The sequence below is a fragment of the Toxotes jaculatrix genome, chromosome 20 (assembly GCF_017976425.1).
Source record: "Toxotes jaculatrix isolate fToxJac2 chromosome 20, fToxJac2.pri, whole genome shotgun sequence".
In the NCBI taxonomy this organism is placed as follows: Eukaryota; Metazoa; Chordata; class Actinopteri; family Toxotidae; genus Toxotes; species Toxotes jaculatrix.
Genome location: NC_054413.1, coordinates 13,340,712 through 13,360,805, shown reverse-complemented (window position 1 = coordinate 13,360,805; position 20,094 = coordinate 13,340,712). Strand labels below are relative to the sequence as shown.

General features: G+C 39.0%; 2 protein-coding genes across 3 annotated transcripts in view; one reads left to right on the top strand and one right to left on the bottom strand.

Annotated features, from left to right (window-relative positions):
* Nucleotides 1–7,588, top strand: part of bmp6 (bone morphogenetic protein 6) — a 49,010-nt gene extending 41,422 nt beyond the window's left edge. For both annotated transcript variants that reach the window (XM_041065852.1, XM_041065851.1), the window contains exons 5-7: nt 2,255–2,331; nt 3,332–3,442; nt 3,955–7,588. In XM_041065852.1, coding sequence (XP_040921786.1) covers nt 2,255–2,331; nt 3,332–3,442; nt 3,955–4,104 — 338 coding nt within the window. In that variant the 3' untranslated portion in view covers nt 4,105–7,588. The remainder of the gene's footprint in view (nt 1–2,254; nt 2,332–3,331; nt 3,443–3,954) is intronic.
* On the bottom strand, nt 7,571–18,445 carry txndc5 (thioredoxin domain containing 5). The gene is made up of 11 exons (XM_041065854.1): nt 18,215–18,445; nt 16,571–16,723; nt 15,963–16,068; nt 15,760–15,856; nt 12,737–12,852; nt 12,083–12,169; nt 11,658–11,807; nt 10,904–10,986; nt 10,185–10,314; nt 9,105–9,232; nt 7,571–9,015 (listed from the first exon to the last, which is right to left on the bottom strand). Exons 1-10 carry the CDS (start codon nt 18,400–18,402, stop codon nt 9,110–9,112), a joined length of 1,233 nt encoding a protein of 410 aa, XP_040921788.1. The 5' UTR covers nt 18,403–18,445; the 3' UTR covers nt 7,571–9,015; nt 9,105–9,109.
* Between the last annotated feature and the right edge of the window lie 1,649 nt (nt 18,446–20,094).

Sequence of the window (20,094 nt, the reverse complement as noted above, 5' to 3'; positions counted from 1 at the left end):
AGGGTTCATATTCCAATTCAGACTCATAAATCTCTGTACATTAACTTCTCCATAAACATCAACCTCAAGTTCAAGTCAGGTCACTCCAAGTCACTCAGCCTTTCAGTGGCACTTTTCCGCTGTCCTCAGATGTTTCCTCTTTCCTCCTGTATAAACACTTGCAAATTTGCCTTGCTATGCAAAAAAAAAAAAAAAATTAATAATTCTTATATATTTTTTTAAATTGTAATAATTATAGTAAAAATCAGTGCAATCTTACTGCAGCTGGTCTAGGACCATCCTGTTTCCTCATTTGTGAAGGTCTCCATACAGTAAATCTGTTAAATCCAGATGCTCTTTGCTGTTGAAGACTCTGGCAGATCAGTCAAGTCCACAGGGAGGAGGACAAAAACATTTGACCCAGTATCCGTGTGTATCACTTGCACACACACACTCGACTGTTCACACACATGTAACGCACATATAAACTTTCTACATTAGCATGCATCTAGCAAACTATCTTTCCTTTTCCAAAGGAAGAAACCTCAAAATGGGGAAACACCTGGTAACAGATGGTCGTTTGACGTAACACCGCCACTGACTGTTGTGGTCAGTCTCACCTATCATTTCCTGTCGCTTACAGAATCAGTGTTTCTAGTGAAATTTACACAACTTTAGTTTCACTTTTTACTGCAAGAAAAAGAAACACATTCTCTGGTTCAGGGGACTTTAGATTTTAGTATGTTTGGTAGGTGTTCTCACATGTATTGCCTTATTATTTTAAAACTCCTGCAACTCAGGCAGTGCTTGTACCATGAGCCATTTCCTTCTCCCTCTCTCCTCATTTACTTCAAGCTGAGATGAATCCAAGAGAGTAGTCCAATTCACTCCCTGTTTCTCTGTCTGTCTGTCTGTCTCCTTTTTATATTTGAGATGAATCCAGCTAAAACACATGGGTCTGGGGAGTGCGATCAGTGTTTTTAGTTCAAAATGAAATTTGATGATTTAATCTTAATGTAACTAGTGCTGGTGAATTTAAATTAAAAAAAACCTTCTTTTTAATGAGTGGCTAAGTGGATTTCGCTGTTAAATAAATACGTGACTGAAATTGAAATATCAAGTCAAGTCAGTTTTATTTATACAGCACTGGAGGCTGAACACAACACAACACAAAATTACAAAATTACTTCATATGAATATGGAGCGATGGAGTTGTGTTTGTATCTATGGTTTGTATATGCTGTATGTCTGTGTGTTTATGTGTGTGTGTGTGTGTGTGTTTGTGTGTGTGTGTGTGTGTTTGTGTGTGTGTGTGTGTGTGTGTGTGTGTGAGAGAGAGAGAGAGAGAGAGAGAGAGAGAGAGAGAGAGAGAGAGAGAGAGTGAGTGTGAGACAACTCCAGCTAACAGACTCACTTCTTTTTGACAGTGACAGAGACACACACATATACCAACAGAACACACACACACAAATCTTTCTTTTGGAAAAAAAAAAGACTGTGATTTGCACAAGTCCTTTTTAGGGTGTATAAGGCATTTCTTTTCTTGTAAATGCAAGAAGTTCCTCTCTATTTATTGCATATGACAATAACAGGTTCAAGGCTGAAGGATTACTTAAGGCATCATGTGGCCATCAAATTTAGTTTAGTTATGTCTTTTGTCTTAAGGTGGCTGTCAAGGGACAACCAGTGCCATACATTGCATTTTCTCTCCCTTACGTCTTTCTCTGGGTGGGAAAGTGTGTGAAGAAACAAGTGATCAAAACTGTGAAATCAGTGAGCCCAGACAGAGAAGGTAAGTGAGAGAGAGAGAGAGAGAGAGAGAGAGAGAGAGAAAGAGAGAGCCTTCAAAGTGTCAGTGGAAAGTTGGTGTCAGCGTCTTACAGCATGGTGACTGACGCCAGCAATGACCTTCTTGACTGTAAAAAACAAACCTATACCTGGGTCCGACTGCCAGGCTGCCGGCAGCTGCTGTATGAAATTGAGATAATTAAGTAAAAACTGTTGAGCAGGAGGGTCCATAAACACATTTATCACCATGTCACCACTTGTGCTCATGCCATTCAATATTTTAATGCTGATCAATTAGGTGCATGATTCGTATGGATGTAATGTGGGGCTTTCGTAGGGGTTTTTAAAATCATATTTATCCAGGGAAGAGTTTTTACTGTGTCTTTTAGCATTGATGTGAGAGACACATTCATACTGTGAGGGCCACATCTTTGGGTATGCCTCTTAAGATACAATTTCCTTATAAGTTTCTGTATTTCTGTTGCAGATTACAACAGCAGCGATCAGAAAACAGCATGCAGAAGACATGAACTCTACGTCAGCTTCCGAGAGCTGGACTGGCAGGTAGTAAACATTTCCTCATTACATAGATACAATACATGTTTGCCCACACACACATCTATGAGATTGTTCTTTTAGCTGGAGGACAGGGCCACCTGACCAGTTTATGCACACATTATAAACACCACTAACTTGCCTGATATGAAACTGGTGCTGCCAAGCAAGGGTGGACAAAGAAGAAAAAGTCTGGTAAAGTAGGTTTGTGTGTATTTATACGCATGTGTTTACAAGGAAACAGGCACAGGAAGAAGTAGAAGAGAGCAAACACTGAGCTGTTTACACAGCACTGACATCTAGAGGGAGACTTCCAGCACACACAGCAAAGAGAGAAAATTTGTCAGAGGTAAACAATGAGACACAGTAGAGCAGAGGTGTCCAAACTGTTCCACAAAGGGCCGTGTGGCTGCAGGTTTTTGTTCCAACCAAGCAGCAGCACACCAGACTTGACTCATTTAATCAACAAATCTCAGTCTTCAGACAGTTGATTTGTCAACTGTCAGCTGTGTGCTCTTGATTGGTTGGAACTGAATTTACCAACAGGATTCCAGTGGACTCCTCTGCATGCTCTGTTTTTTAAGGAAACAGAGCAACCTACACTGACAGTATTTGACACATTTATTTTGTGCTCAGATTGGGTTGGTGACTGTATATATATATATATATATATATATATATATATATATATATATATATATACATACTAGTATTAGTATTACTACTATACTACTATATATATATATGTGTATGTATAAAATATAAAATATATATAATATATATAATATATTACATGTTACTAGTAGTAAGTAGTAGTAATACTAATACTGGTATTGTGGAATTATAAAACCAGACCTGACCTTTCTAGTATTTGAAAACAAAGATATATAGTATTACCTCTCTAAAACACCAGTTATTAATATATTAGGATGTTTTATTTACTTGATTTGATTGATTTCATCTGCTGTGACTGTGCTGCTTTTTATGATTAATGCTGTGTTTCTGAAAGGACTGGATCATTGCACCTGAAGGCTACGCAGCCAACTACTGTGATGGAGAGTGCTCTTTCCCCCTTAATGCCCACATGAACGCCACTAACCATGCCATTGTACAGACACTGGTAAGACCAATCCACAGGATGTTACCATCCTCACTACATTCTTTACACAGTACAGAAGTCATTCTAGGTTTGAGTCTCACCTTGTTGCCATTATTTTTAGTGGTCTGAGCCCAAGAGGCTGGGGGTTATGCATGCAAAACAACGTGGCTTTGCAGCGTGGCTGGTAGTGGTAGTGTGTTGGAGTCCAATGAGGTCAATGAATATGCTTTGCATTGCAGTTACTGTTGTACAATTACCTTTGGGCACCCTACCAGTTTTATACATGAAGATAAGTTTACTTGTCATGAAGAATACTACTACACTTGTGAAAAAAGTTATGTCTGATATTGCTCTGTAGGGAGTAGTAAGTCTAGTAGTAGTAAGTCTGAGAAAATGACCCCAAAGATGTCATTAATGTGTACATTTCCCAAACATGGCAGGTCTGTCGAAAGATGCTATTGAATTGCATTCTGGCGAACATAGTGTTTCTTTGGAAGTCTGATGCCTAATGATGTATTTCTTATTATTCTCAGGTGCACCTGATGAACCCGGAGAACGTACCGAAGCCATGTTGCGCCCCCACCAAGCTCCACGCGATCTCAGTGCTCTACTTTGATGAGAACTCCAACGTCATACTGAAGAAATACAAGAACATGGTGGTGCGGACCTGTGGCTGCCACTGACACCATCAAGGGCCAATAATGCTCCACTGAAAAAAATGGGTTGGCAAAGGGCTGCAGCTGTACCAGTGACTCCTGAGTGGGGGTGACCTCAAGTAGACACCTGTTTTATTTCTAGAATTCGCAGGCTGCAAGGAATGTCCATCCTGAGAGATCAATTACATTCTGTTCCAATAATCCTGGACAGCTCAAAACATCCAGCTAACAACATGATTTGTTGTCAAGGCATCAAGGTAAGAGGGGACATCTGCAAAAATGACACCATATGGGTGTCATCTAAAGGCAACTTCAACGTACTTCAGAGCTGAGTTACCAAATGGTCCATTATCTTCTCTACTGGTTTTGGAGTGGAGTTTTTCTTTCATTCTGCAAGTAAATGAATGACTGTGTGTGGAGTGTTTAAGTCTGTATATTATGCGTTTATGAAAGTGTGTGTATGAATGCCTAAGAGGCTTTGGCACCTTCTACCTTACTGAGAGGGTGAGAGCAAAACTGAACTGTTGTGGGACCAGTCCGAGTGCTGCTTTCTTTTCCTTCTAGTATATATGTATGTATATAAATATATATACATATAACTATATATAAACCAGTGGATCAGTTCTCAGAAGAAGCTTGCGTGATTACTAATGAACAAATTCTCTACAGCGCATGACTCCAGGGAGTTGACTCAGTGTTATTGATGTTATTGGTGTAAGTTGTGAGTGTAAGCTGTGAGTATCACTTGGTCAAATTACAACAAATGTGTATAAATGGTTTGAGTCAAATGGGAAAATACGAGCCCAGGAAAAATCCTTTTCAGTGCAAATATTGTAACCCAGTCTAATACTGAAAGAATGATGCATTGGAGTTAGTAGTTTCATATTTCCTTCTTCTTTCCTGATGTGTTTTCTTCTCAAGCCCTACTTGCCTTCCTAAAATATAATATGGACTGAACCAAACTGACCACATTGCTATTTTAGTAGCACACTGCTCCAAAATATCCCCTCCGTGTCAATATTTGCCGGGCTCATGCTGAGCTACGACTCACCAGGCTGGTCCAACATGATGCATGTCCATGCTAAACTGATGTTTTTCTCAGAAGAACTGAAGAATACAGCCTTATCCTTCCCACGTACCACAAACGGCCATTTCCATGTCGCTCAACTCACAAACTTAACAAACTCTTCCACCCTGACAACTCGTCAAGAGATTGTGAAAAAACATTTGGCGAGTCAAAAACAGCCGGCAGGATGGTTTCTTTGCCAACTTCTGAAATTAGCCTTTTTTGCTTTAACCCTAAGAGTAAAATTATGTTGAGATCTGTGTCCAGTGGCAACACTCTCCAATTGAGCATGTTACCGTGAGCTTTGATTGACATAGTCTTTTTAGAGAACATGTTTTAATTAAAAACTAATACCAATAACAATCAAAATACCTTATACCTGTTTATCTAACCAATCATAAATTACAAAAAAATATACCTCTGGTAAGCTGCTGTTTACATTTGTGACCATTTTAAACTTTTTTCTTTTTTTGTAAATACATGTACATTCTCAGCTTATTTATTGCACCTTTTATAAACAAGAAAAATCACATGCCTTATTACAAAGACCAAAGCAAAAACAATAATAAAACTGTAAAACTTATTTTTGAAAACAAATTTTATTATGAAATCTCATGTTACAACTTGCCATTATTTACTCTTTTTTTGTACAAAAATCCATGGGTAGTCACAGCCCAGGATTCACAAGGAAAAAAAAAGTATGTCACTGGAGTTCCTTAGAAGATGTGCTATCCATAAAAACTTTTACTGACAAATAACTGCCGTGTCTCTGACTGTTTGTGTACCTGGATTAGACAATATACGGTACCACACATTATGCACTGATTTTCACTTAGCCTGGGGCAAAGAGCATTTCAGCTGGAATTTGCATGGCCTTGCAGGTGGATGAAAAAACTTTGATTGGTAAAACTGCAAATATTTTTAGAACTAGGGTTGTGACAGATTATATTTCTTGGCCTTTGTTGAATCAATTAACCTTCTGTTCAAGCTGGATTTGTGGGTTGATGGTTTTGATACTGTATCCAGGAAAGATCTTAGTTTGATGAATTCACCTAACCAATGTTTACAGCGAGAACAAGAAGATAAACCAGCCAAATGATGGTTTATTTTAATTGTGTTTGGTGAATGACGTTTCTTTTTCCAAATTATTTAACTGGTAATCAGATAAGATCAGACCCACTAGCAATGTAGCATAAGTAAACTATACCCATCTATTTAATCTATAGGTTTAGATTCTTAAAGATGCTAGCCAGCTGTGAACCTGGCCTAAGAAATGTAGCAAAAAATCTTTACGATTTTACACAAAGCTGTAGTAGTTCCAATTCAGCTGTTGGGTGTTTCAGAATATACAGGCAAAGTGAAACAGAAGAAGCAGAAAGTCTTATGATGTTAAGTAATAGAGATATGGAGCAACATGGCCCAGGCCTCAGATGCTGAATGCTAGGAGGAGTACAGAGGGGTGGATGAGATCACAGGAGTCGCAAATGGAGTAGGGTCCGCGATGAAGATCTTTACCAATTTCCCTTAGATGCCACTGAGCATGAGAAGTTAATCTGATCATTTATTTTAAAAGTCATAGTATAGTAAGTCTTGAAAATCGGCCAAAAAAAGTCATACTTTAGTAAGGTTTCAAAATGTTGTAAAAAAACGCATAGTAAGGCTTCAAAATCGGCCAAAAAAGTCATACTTTAGTAAGTCTCCGAAATGTTGTAAAAAACATCCTAGTATAGTAAGGCTTCAATACAGCCTTATCCTTCCAGCATACCGCAAACAGCCATTTCCATGTCCCTGTACTCACAAACTTAAACATTTCCACCCCTGACAACTCGTCAAGAGATTGTGAAAAAAACATTTGGCGAGTCAAAAACAGTCGGCGGGACAGTTTCTTTGCCAACTTCTGAAATTAGCCTTTTTTGCTTTAAACCCTGAGAGTAAAATTGTGTTGAGATCTGTGTCCAGTGGCAACACTCTCTCCAATTGAGCATGTTACTGTGAGCTTTGATTAACATAGTCTTTTTAGAGAAGATGTTTTAATTAAAAACTAACAACAATCAAAATACCTTACAACTGTATATCTAACCAATCATAAATTACAAAATATACCTCTGGTAAGCTGCTGTTTACATTTGTGTTCATGTTAAACTGTTTTTTTTTTTTGTAAATACGTGTACATTCTCAGCTTATTTATTGCACCTTTTATAAAAAAGAAAAATCACATGCCTTATTAACAAAGACCGAAGCAAAAGCAATGATAAAACTGTAAAACTTATTTTTGAAAACAAATTTTATTATGAAATCTCATGTTACAACTTGCCATTATTTACTCTTTTTTGTACAAAAATCCATGGGTAGTGCACAGCCCATGACTCAAAAGGAAAAAAAAAAGTATGTCACTGGAGTTCCTTAGAAGATGTGCTATCCATAAAAACTTTTACTGACAAATAACTGCCATGTCTCTGACTGTTTGTGTACCTGGATTAGACAATATATGGTACCCCACATTATGCAGTGCTTTTCACTTAGCCTGGGGCAAAGAGCATTTCAGCTGGAATTTGCATGGCCTTGCAAGTGGATGAAAAAACTTTGATTGGTAAAACTGCAAATATTTTTAGAACTAGGGTTGTGACAGATTATATTTCTTGGCCTTTGCTGAATCAATTAACCTTCTGTTCAAGCTGGATTTGTGGGTTGATGGTTTTGATACTGTATCCAGGAAAGATCTTAGTTTGATGAATTCACCTAACCAATGTTTACAGCGAGAACAAGAACATAAACCAGCCAAATGATGGTTTATTTTAATTGTGTTTGGTGAATGACGTTTCTTTTTCCAAATGATTTAACTGGTAATCAGATAAGATCAGACCCACTAGCAATGTAGCATAAGTAAACTATACCCATCTATTTAATCTATAGGTTTAGATTCTTAAAGATGCTAGCCAACTGTGAACCTGGCCTAAGAAATGTAGCAAAAAATCTTTACAATTTTACACAAAGCTGTAGTAGTTCCAATTCAGCTGCATCTGTTGGGTGTTTCAGAATATACAGGCAAAGTGAAACAGAAGAAGCAGAAAGTCTTATGATGTTAAGTAATAGAGATATGGAGCAACATGGTCCAGGCCTCAGATGCTGAATGCTCGGAGGAGCACAGAGGGGTGGATGAGATCACAGGAGTCGCAAATGGAGTAGGGTCCGCGATGAAGATCTTTCCTTTAGATGCCACTGAGCATGAGAAGTTAATCTGATCTTTTATTTTAAAAAATGAAGTCATATCTGTCTACCATATCAGACTCCTGTGACAACAATGAAGCCTCTGTCACAACTCCCTCTAGCCTGCATGTGTGTTTTCCTGAATTAAGTCAGATAGGCCATCGGCCATCGCTGGCATGGATATGAGGTACCCTCAACTTAACTCAACTTCAACTTCACATTTGGTAATGCAAACTTTTACAACCTTTTGAGTGGCCGTACCCTAAATGTGAATGGATCATATTTTAACAACAGATCCCATGTATAAAATTTTACATTTAAAAAAAGTGAAATGGCTACGAAGTTAGGTCAGAAACAATTGATTTTTAACAGGCAGAAACTGGAACATTTTTCCTTCAGCGCTACCCTTTTAAGTGACATTACTTGTGAGAGATATTCTGGTGAGCAGTGCTTGAAAAGTGGATGTCAGACATACAGGATTGCTTTATTTGCAGACCCAACCAATACAATATTTTTGTTCCTATTTGGAGATTTGAGGTTGGGTAACACCAATGAGAAATACATTTACATTCCCAAACATTTTACTAAATCATTCTGTCCTTGAACACTGGAGAAAGAACAGACTGCTTCAGTCTGCCATTGGCTGATTCCTTTCTGAAGAAAACCTGAGTGGAGAGAGATAAAAGAGAGGTCTGGCTACTGTATGAGCGTGGTGTCCTACTGGCCAGATATGCAGAGTGGGCACTGACTTTACCGTTTCTACAGCTCATCTCTTGCTTGCCTCATCACAAAGCTGTGCAAGCTCTCCAGATCCCGCCCACCATGATGCTCATCACCCTGGTTCCCCGCCCGGAAGATGATCAACGTGGGGTAACCTCGCACCTGGAAAGAGAGGACAAAACAACTGCCTGAGTATTCAAGGTGTTTAGATGGACAAAGGACAAAAAAGGAGTGAGTTAGGACACATATTTGTAAGGATTTAGCAGTAGTTTGTGTGGAAGCCTAAAAGTATTTCAGTGTACCAGAAATAATCCAAGGGGTAGTGAAGGAATATTTTCAGAACAGATGTTTCAGATGCTTCACAAGTGCAGAATTTACTCAAGTGTGGCAGCAGCTGGAAATAGGCATCATGGCAGGATGCAAAATTTCACTGTTAATATTACGGCGTCTAAGTGGGTCATAGGAGAAGAGAGGCTTCTGTCAGGGAAGCCCTTCCCACCCATAAGGGTGAATATGGATGACATGGCAACTATTACTACCACTGCACCATGTACCAAAATGTTGCTTTATAAGTTGAACACTAACTAAAAATCAATTCAATTCAATTTTATTTATATAGCTCCTTCTACAATCAAAACTGTCTCAAAGCGCTTTACAGAGACCCAGAGCCTGACCCCAGAGCAAGCACTTAAGGCGACTGTGGCAAGAAAAAACTCCCTTTTAACAGGAAGAAACCTTGGGTAGAACCTGGCTCATATGGGGGACCCTCCAGCTGATGGCTGGGTGAAAGGAGGAAAAGGAGGAAGATAGGACAGCTGGAAATGGAGGAGAGGAGGAGAAGGACATACAGCATTTAAAACATCATACAAACAGGGCTGGAAGTGGACAATGTTATAAGGGCCTTGATAAATCTATGTAATGCCTTTGCCTTTCTTCTCATTCAAGCTCCATATACAATTAAAGCTGATAGTGAGTGTGTGCCAACATCCCTTTACCTATGACAGTGTAGAATATGCTTCAGGACTACACTCTGTAGCATCTAATTAAAGTATGTGGCAGTTCTGCTTAGATGGTGTCATCCACAATTTACACAGCAAGGCATGCCCATACTTACAGAGTATTTGTTGCAGAGTGTGCGCTCAACAGTGCAGTCCACTTTGGCTATCTTGACATCAGTGAGGCCAGGAAACTCCTTCTTGGAAAGATCCTCCCATGTAGGAGCTAGGTTCTTGCAATGGCCGCACCTAGGGCGAAGCATAATAGAGGAATTAGATCATTTCACAAACTAAGAAAAGCTTAAGAAAATTTAATTTTAAGGTTTGACTAAAATTAAGATTCAGCCTCTTGATATTTGATTTTAAATCTTTTGCTTGCACTTAAAGAATTATACAATACGCAATTTAGGTACATTCATCTAGTCTTCAGGATTTTATGTATTAATGTGATATGCTACAAATACTTTAACTTCCTCAAAATATACGGTTGATCCAGCTAAATCGAACATAAAGCTAGGTTAAAGCAGAGTTCCAGTCTGTTAAATGCTGAAGCTCAAGTAGGCACAAGATGCTATAAATGTGAAAATAAAATGTTGCATGATCCTAAACTAAGAGACAGGCCTATATAAACAGGTTTTACTTGATACTGGAATGAATCTTGCTTTTAGATCATGTACACACAGAATTCAAAAAAACATAAAAGAACTTGTAAATTTGTTAACTCAATGTGAAAAGTATGAACCACTGATTCAACTATTAAATTCATTGTACACCTACAGACTAATTAATTCTCCTTTAATATCTGTATGATTTAAATGCCCAAAAATGCTGATCTTACCATGGCGCAAAGAATTTGATGAAGGTATAGCCCTTGGCCACTGTCTCATCAAAGTTGTCCTCTGTCAGGACCAATACGCTGGACTATGGACAGGAAAGAATAGAAATGCTGAAATAGCTTGCCTTACCAAAATGCCAGTTCAGAGCCACATAGTTAAAGGTGGAGTATGTGCTATTAAACATGATTGCAAAATTACAATGTTCTCGTCTATCACTGTAATTTTGTAAAAACAATCCAAACAACTACCTTTTGTCAGTTTTTACTCCGTTGTGTTTTGGATGCTGGGTCTATGTGCATGTTGTTTGTTCAGTGTCACTGTATTATACTATAAAGCGTTTGTTTTGCTTCAGCTATGGGAGAACATTCACCCCCACGCTGTGTAAGATTCTGCCATTGTGTCGGTGCCTTGGCAATGCGTATCCATGAATTTGGTAATGGAGCTCCTGAAGGAGCACTAAAGAAAGAGCTGCATTTGTTGCAATACTGAGTTCAAATATCAACCATTTTTCTCCACATTTAAGTGGCTGCCAAGTTCAGAGATGTACATGTATATGCAGATAAATGTAGATGCCATGTCTAGGGTTCACCCCAAGGAGACATCTGAGTTGTTCTGTAACATGAAGTACTCATGCAAAGCATGCTCCCACTGAAAGTACCCACAGTAACAATGTATGGGCTGTAACCTGCTTTAATACCAGCATTCAAATGCATCACTGAATGCCTGTTAGGATCAGAATTATTTTACATCCCTTACCTCCTCTTTGGCTGGCTCATCAGTGGGGGTCTCATTTGCTTTCTGTTCCTCACTTGGTTCCTGCTCTAGCTTCTCAGTGGCAGCCTTCAGCTGGTTGTCCACAAAGTCTTTGAAAGAGTCCAGGTCTCTCTTTCCTTTGTACTGTTCTGTCTACAAAAATACACATAAGCAAAATTTTTAGCATACTGAATTATACCACTGTACTCAATACTTTTGTCTTTAGAAATCACATATTAGATGTATTGTAATTCAGAGCTACAGAAACGTTTTCACACACTAAGAACACAACATATAGCAAAATCAACACCTAACAATAACCAATAACTGAATGCAGTTTTAGCTGAAGCAAAATGTTCATTTCACAAAATAACAGCCTTGGCATTTAAGAACAGAGAGTTGCTGCTAGTCCAAAACATCTTCCATACCTTCTGCCCATTGTAGAAGAAGAGCAGTGTGGGATATCCCCGTACACCATTGTGAGAGCACACTTCATAGTGCTGTGTACAGTCCACCTAGGCAATAAATACATGAACATGTGTTATAAAACTAAATTGATACATAAATGCAAACACTGACCATGCAAATTTGCTTAAGGTGTGTTAGTTTAATAACCTAAAATACAAACAGGTGGCTTCCCATATGGCCAGTATCATGTTTGAGCAGGCATGCAATCCTAGAAATTTTTTAAAGCTAAGAGGTAACAAAGAGGACAAGTGGAGCTCTGTTTGGAACGTTTAGCATGGCACATTTGGAAACTGGACTCAAAAATTCACAATTATATGGTGAGTTTAAAAAACAAACCAAAAAAAAAAAACAAAAAAAAAAAAACAAACAAAAAAACAAAAACAAACAAAAACAAAAAAACAAAAAAAAACAAAAACAAAACAAAAAAAAAAAACAGCAAACCGCTTTTTGTGGAAGGAAAGGGGGTAATATAAATAGATATTATAAATGCAACTACTTCCGAAGATTTCCTGATTTTACCAATGTCACAGTATGTGGTGTTTTATTGTTTTAACATCTGATTAATTATTTGTGAGTTAGAATCTGTGAACCTGTACATGATCTGAAGGACCCACCTTTGCTATCTTGACATCATCAGAGTGCTCAAAAGTGGTGGCGAGCTGCTCCCAGGTTGGGGCCATGGCTTTGCAGTGGCCACACCACGGGGCAAAGAACTTAACAAAATGAGCCCCTGAAACAAGAGAAAAAAAGATACTGCAGATACCACACAGGGAAAAGAAAAGAATATAAAACAATACATACACTTATTAAGTTTAAAGTAAAATGCATTCTGTACTGAAATGAGGCTGAACAAGTTTATGGGTCATGTGAAAAGTAATATTTGCTAATTAAAAAGTGAAAAGAGCAAATTAAAAAGTTGAATCCACTACAAACTCCACACGGCTAAATTAAATTAAACCTCTTATACTGAGGTTATACACAACCAGCTGCACAATGTTTATTGCAGCTCTGTTGCCAAAATGTGAAGGTGGGATCTGTAAACACTGTTTTAAAAATGCCTGTCATGTCCTACTCTTTTTCGTCTGCAAACAAGAATCATTTACTTTTCTTGAAAACCAAAACATTCAACTTCTGCAGAGCTTGAGAACCATCGTTTTCAAGGGGACAATTATCATGAGCACAGTTTATTTTTGAAGCAGATGTTGGAAAAAATTCCAGAAACATGACGTGACTGGAGACAAGTGTTATAGAGTCGGTATGCGTTGACTGACGTTGAGGATTGTGTTTCAGGTACAGTGGGTACGGAAAGTGTTCAGACCCCCTTAAATTTTTCACTCTTTGTTATATTGCAGCAATTTGCTAAAATTATTAAAGTCCTTTTTATTTCCTCATTAATGTACACACAGCACCCCATATTGGCAGAGAAACACAGAATTGTGGAAATTTTTGCAGATTTATTAAAAAAGAAAAACTGAAATATCACACAGCCATAAGTATTCAGACCCTTTGCTATGACCCTCATATATTTAACTCGGGTGCTGTCCATTTCTTCTGATCATCCTTGAGATGGTTCTACACCTTCATTGGAGCCCAGTTGTGTTTGATTATACTGTTTGGACTTGATTAGGAAGGCCACACACCTGTCTATATAAGATCTTACAGCTCACAGTGCATGTCAGAGCAAATGAGAATCATGGGGTCAAAGGAACTGCCTGAAGAACTCAGAGACAGAATTGTGGCAAGGCACAGATCTGGCCAAGGTTACAAAAAAAATTCTGCTGCACTTAAGGTTCCTAAGAGCAATCAGGGGAGAAGAGCCTTGGTGAGAGAGGTAAAGAAAAACCCAAAGATCACTGTGGCTGAGCTCCAATTTTTTCAGATTTATTAAAAAAAGAAAAACTGAAATATCACACAGCCATAAGTATTCACAGCCTTTGCTATGACCCTCATATATTTAACTCGGGTGCTGTCCATTTCTTCTGATCATCCTTGAGATGGTTCTACACCTTCATTGGAGCACAATCTTTGCAGATTTATTAAAAAAGAAAAACTGAAATATCACACAGCCATAAGTATTCAGACCCTCTGCTCAGTATTAGTAGAAGCACCCTTTTGAGCTAATACAGCCACAAGTCTTTCTGGGAATGATGCAACAAGTTTTTCACACCTGGATTTAGGGATCCCCTGCCATTCCTCCTTGCAGATCCTCTCCAGTTCTGTCAGGTTGGATGGTGAACGCTGGTGGACAGCCATTTTCAGGTCTCTCCAGAGATGCTCAATTGGATTTAAGTCAGGGCTCTGGCTGGGCCATTCAAGAACAGTCACGGAGTTGTCCTCCGAGTTGCCACTCCGTTATTTTAGCTGAGTGCGTAGAGTCATTGTCTTGGACCTCAGGACCTCAGACTGAGCCCAGTCTGAGCCCAGCCTGAGGTCCTGAGCACTCTGGAGAAGGTTTTCATTCAGTATATCCCTGTACTTGGCTGCATTCATCTTTCCTTCGATTGCAACCAGTCGTCCTGTCCCTGTAGCTGAAAAACACCCCCACAGCATGATGCTGCCACCACCATGCTTCACTGTTGGGACTGTATTGGACAGGTGATGAGCAGTGCCTGGTTTTCTCCACACATACCACTTAGAATTAAGGCCAAAAAGTTCTATCTTGGTCTCATCAGACCAGAGATTCTTATTTCTCACCATCTTGGAGTCCTTCAGGTGTTTTTTTTAGCCAACTCCATGCGGGTTTTCATGTGTTTTGCACTGAGGATAGGCTTCCGTCAGGCCACTCTGCCATAAAGCCTCGACTGGTGGAAGGCTGCAGTGATGGTTGACTTTCTAGAACTTTCTCCCATCTCCCAACTGCATCTCTGGAGCTCAGCCACAGTGATCTTTGGGTTTTTCTTTACCTCTCTCACCAAGGCTCTTCTCCCCTGATTGCTCTTAGGAACCTTAAGTGCAGCAGAAATTTTTTTGTAACCTTGGCCAGATCTGTGCCTTGCCACAATTCTGTCTCTGAGCTCTTCAGACAGTTCCTTTGACCTCATGATTCTCATTTGCTCTGACATGCGCTGTGAGCTGTAAGCTCTTATATAGGCAGGTGTGTGGCCTTCCTAATCAAGTCCAAACAGTATAATCAAACACAGCTGGGCTCCAATGAAGGTGTAGAACCATCTCAAGGATGATCAGAAGAAATGGACAGCACCCAAGTTAAATATATGAGGGTCATAGCAAAGGGTCTGAATACTTATTGCTGTGTGATATTTCAGTTTTTCTTTTTTAATAAATCTGCAAAAATTTCCACAATTTCGTGGTTCTCTGTCAATATGGGGTGCTGTGTGTACATTAATGAGGAAAAAAATGAACTTAAATGATTTTAGCAAATGGCTGCAATTTAACTGAAAATTTTAAAGGGGACTGAATACTTTCCGTACCCACTGTACTTGTGTTGAACTGTCAGTTATGTAAATCAAGGCAATGAAGAGTTTCCATTCTCTAACAAATGATCCAGAAACATGGCCCAGTGTGCCTGAAAACTGAAAGTATGTTTAAAAATGAAGACAAAACAGAAACTGTTTATCTGTTAAGGCAAGATACAGCTGTGTATCCTGCCTTAATTGTTACAACTAAGTTAGATCTTTACCTTTGGCTATATGGGCCTTAAAGTTGAGAGCAGTGAGCTCATACATGCCCTGTTTGGGTTCTGGGGCTTTGGGAGGCTCTGGTTCACTCTCTGGTTCCTGGAGGACACACAAGAACATGCATCTATGAAAAACACCTTTCTTACACTGTAAGGGTCGCTGGTTTAGAAACTTGGGGTGTTTACTTAATGAAAACACAAATCACCGAAGGCTCCTCTTGGAGTGTCTTGAGCATCCAGGTCTCCAGAGACTGCAGATCTCTAGGACCCTGGTACTTAACTGCCTCTTGGTCTGGCTTAAACAACTTTAGCCTAGACATAAAACAAACAAAAAAACCCATTTTGAACTGAAAGAACTGTAGCACGGCAGAGTTGCGATTTAAGTCTTAAGTTTCACAAGATAAACAAAAAATAAATAACGATCCATGCATGCACAAAAAAAAAAAAAAAATCCAACCAATTTACTAATCATTACAAGCTATAGGAGTAGTTATACAAGTTTGATAAATCATTACACAGGGATTGCTGTGTTTGCAGGTACAGTATGCTGTGAGCAAGATTTAAGAGGATGTCACCGAGATACTGGCAGAATATTCGACTAAATGCAGGTCAATGTGTGACTTCTCTGTCAATCAGTGATGAAAATGGTTGTGAACTTGTATGTAAGAGTTGTTTAAATGTCACAACTAGTGCGTTTTCATCAAGGTTTCAGTTTCTCTTAGTTGGCTTAAAAATTAAAAATGCCTAAGTTGACCTCATCCATGGCAATACATTGTTATGAAGTGAGGTAATAAGATGTGACTCTAGCACTTACGTAGGGTAGCCTCTAACTCCATGTACATTGGAACAGAACTTGGTGTCCTGGACGCAGTCTACTTTCACCACATACACCGGGGGCTCATCCATGCTGTTGTATTTGTCTGCCAGTTCATTCCATGTTGGCTGTAATCTCTGGCAATGGCCGCACCTGGACATAACAGGGGTACATATACCGTTAGTGAACAACAGAAGCTGATATTGAAGCTTGTACATGGGTTCATCTGGTGAATATATCGTTTCCCCAAACTAAACTGTGATCCTGGTTAAAAGCCATCATTTATACATAACTTTTCCAAACTGACCACACTTTCCAAGGAAGTGTGGAATTACATTTGTTACAGCTCACGAGTTAAAGATGATGGTTCATTGGTTTACAGTGGTGGATCTGAGACACTGTATTGTTAGAAATACCATGTTGCCGATGGTGGCCTGCAACTAAAACATTTGCTTTCTCCACTATCCTCTGAAGGAGAATGAGAAATCAATGACTAGGCTTGCAAGCAAGTATAACGGGGTGCATGCACCCTGGTGAAATTTGTACTCAGAAGCACACCAACCCAAACAGGTGGTCATATGCTAAATCTACCCTGTCAGGAATAAGTCTTTTTAGACATGCAATATAAACTGATAAAACCATTCATTTGAGACCTCTTGTAACTTCACTTACCACTTTTTTTTAGATATGGTATAACAATAATAATAATAATAATCATCATCATCATAATACAAAACCAAAGTTTTAAAGGACCATGCTTCCCATTATACAGTTAAGACTCTTTGGCACACAAAGACACATGGCGTTTAAGTTTCATTTCACCATGCATTCTATTCTCTCATGAATACAGACGCAAATCATGTGTATCCATGTCAATGGAACTGTATGCAACTATAGGGTTATATAACCAATGTAGGGAATACAAATCTCGGTAGTAGCCAAACGTTTGTTACCAGAGGTGCACCTGGTACCCATGGGAAACCCGTGACCCAATGCCATCTTCTGGTTTAATCTTCATAGTAAATCTGTCTTTATCTCCATCTCGCTTTTCTAATTCTACATTACATTATGTACGATAAAATCGCACTACTTCCTGTTTTGTTGCGAATTCCTGGCCCCCCAAGAATCTCCGGAGGTCGGTGGACCCATCAGACATAACATCGGTCAATCAGTGCGCGCCACGTAAGCACAGCTTCCCAAAGTACAACTTCAAACTGACTGACTACCCCGGGGCTAACAGTGAATATGTATAGCACAACAAAATGTGTTTAATTGCTTCACTTCTCTGTTCAACACTCACTGGAAGGTTTACAACTAAATCTAAGCAGAAAGCAAACTGTTAGCACTGTTAGCACCGAGGCTCGAGAAAAGTGCTTCAAGCTTAAGCTGCAGTGGGCTAGCAAACTGTTTGGCTATGCTAGTTAGCAGCTGAGCTAACCACACCGGTTGACCAAAAAAGAAGGGGGGATGTAAGCAACCGGCTTACGTGCTAACTAGCTCTGCTAACTTACCACTTAGTTGTAGCTGTAAAGGGCAGGCCTTTCCATTTTCTGTGCATACGGGGGATATTAAAGAAAGCCTAATGTTATTTGCCAATACATTTATTTAACGTTGTCTGGAAAAACTTGGTAACTATTCACTTACCATGGGGCGTAAAACATGACAAAGTGGGGTGCGGTAGGGACCGCCTCGTTGAACATCTCCACCGTGTATGTGTGTTTGGCATGCTCATCTTCTTCTGCATCCGTGTCACAAAATACACTGGAGAAAAGCAGTGAAAAAATACAAATACAAAAAATCAAACAAGTGGGGCACTTCTGTGATACGGCCATGGTGACTCTCTCGGTGGGCGAACAGTGTTTCTGCCCCAGCAGTGTGACAAACTGGGGGGCGGGTACGACTCAACGTACCCGCCCCCTGGCAGTCTCAATTTAAAGGAATGTGCACTCTGGATGGGACACGTAGTTATGGGGATTCCTGTAGTTCCAGCTACGTGTGCAATCAGGATGTTGTGGAGATCTATGTCAGCCCACAGTTCTTTGCAACGCTATCCAGCCTGACAGTGCCAGTCTTTAAGTATGGAAGCCTATTTGGCAAAACGTTACTAAGGGGAGATAATGCATAAAGATATTTTACTGAAACTAAAGAAGATACAGTTTATCAGTCCCTCAAGAATATATGTATGCGTGTATTTGTCCCCAGGAAATTGCATCATGATAGAATAAATCATTTACTGGGTAATTATTTAATTATCACTCTGGACAATAATATTGATTTTTGTTGATTATTTGCAGCATCCCATTCAGTGTTACCTACTTCACAAAGAGGGTAATCCAAAGAGATAATTGGCAAAAAGTCAAAGATTTCAAACAAACAAACTTAATTACTAAAATCACAAAGTTCTGTTAGCAAAAACATTCTTGGAGCTGTATGTGTGACCTGCATGAAATTCTGTCACACTTTTGGTTTGTGTATTTTTCTTAGGGCCTGTTCAGACCAGAGGCCTGTACTGTAAAGCAAGCTCAGCATTACCCAGGATATCTAGGTAATAATAATGAGCACTACATTGGCAGAGTTGTTAATTACAAGCAATATCATCAATAATATGAGAAGAAACTGTGATACCTGCAGGTTACTTCAGTTATAGTGATGTCTAAAATAGAGAAGAAATGCAAGAAATAATTTACAGTCACTAAAGTCATGCTCTGGATGTTCTGTAAATAAGTACAAGAATTATCATGAAGTTTCTAACTGAATTAGTAACACATTTTTTGAATAAGTGAAGCAGGTTAAAAACTGACTGTTTTTGCTGCCAAAGCAGAGAGGAGAGAAGAGAAGAAGTTCATGTCCGATGGGAAATATTTAACAATGAAGATAATTTTTCTAAAAGATATCAGAGGGTTTAGTTTTAATGAACAATTATCACCACGAAGTCTCTTCAAGTTATTCTGAGCTGCAGTGATGGTATAAGAATAAAAGCATCAACACTGTCAGAAATTCAGTCGGGTTAAAGAATCTTTGTGCAGTTAAAATGAAGCTATAATAGTTATTATGGACATCAAAAACACTTCTCTCAGGTTAGTTTGGTGTAAAAGCACACAGGAAGTTAAGGAAACATTGTAATTAAATTACATGAGTCTCCTTAGTAAAACATAACCTTTATGTAAAACCCTCTTGCTGTGAGGCAACAGTGTTAACCACTACACTACTGCCCGGATACAATTACCTGAACACAGGTAATTTCAGATTGAACAAACAGAATGCATTTTTGTTTTCTGGCATTTAGTTTGATTGTTGTGGTCTATAGGGTCAAAGACTGAGTCAGAATTTGAAAACATTACTATACTTAAATTTTAATCAGTTCTGGTGCTTGCAATTGTGCTTGTATTGTCCAAAGCATTATTCAGAGTTTATTTCCACATATAATAGATACAAATGTGGCAGTCCAGTCTGTTAAAATTCAAAATTTGGGATGATATCCATAGAGGTTCCTCCATTTCTAGTTAGATGAGTAGACCCGTATA

Coding starts and splice junctions, on each gene's coding strand:
- txndc5 (XM_041065854.1), bottom strand. CDS start 18,402: ATGGCCGTATCACAGAAGTGCCCCACTTGTTTGATTTTTTGTATTTGT. Junction 12,853..15,759: donor TAAGGCCCATATAGCCAAAG/GTAAAGATCTAA, acceptor CTCTTGTTTCAG/GGGCTCATTTTGTTAAGTTC. Junction 10,987..11,657: donor ATGAGCCAGCCAAAGAGGAG/GTAAGGGATGTA, acceptor TCCTGTCCATAG/TCCAGCGTATTGGTCCTGAC.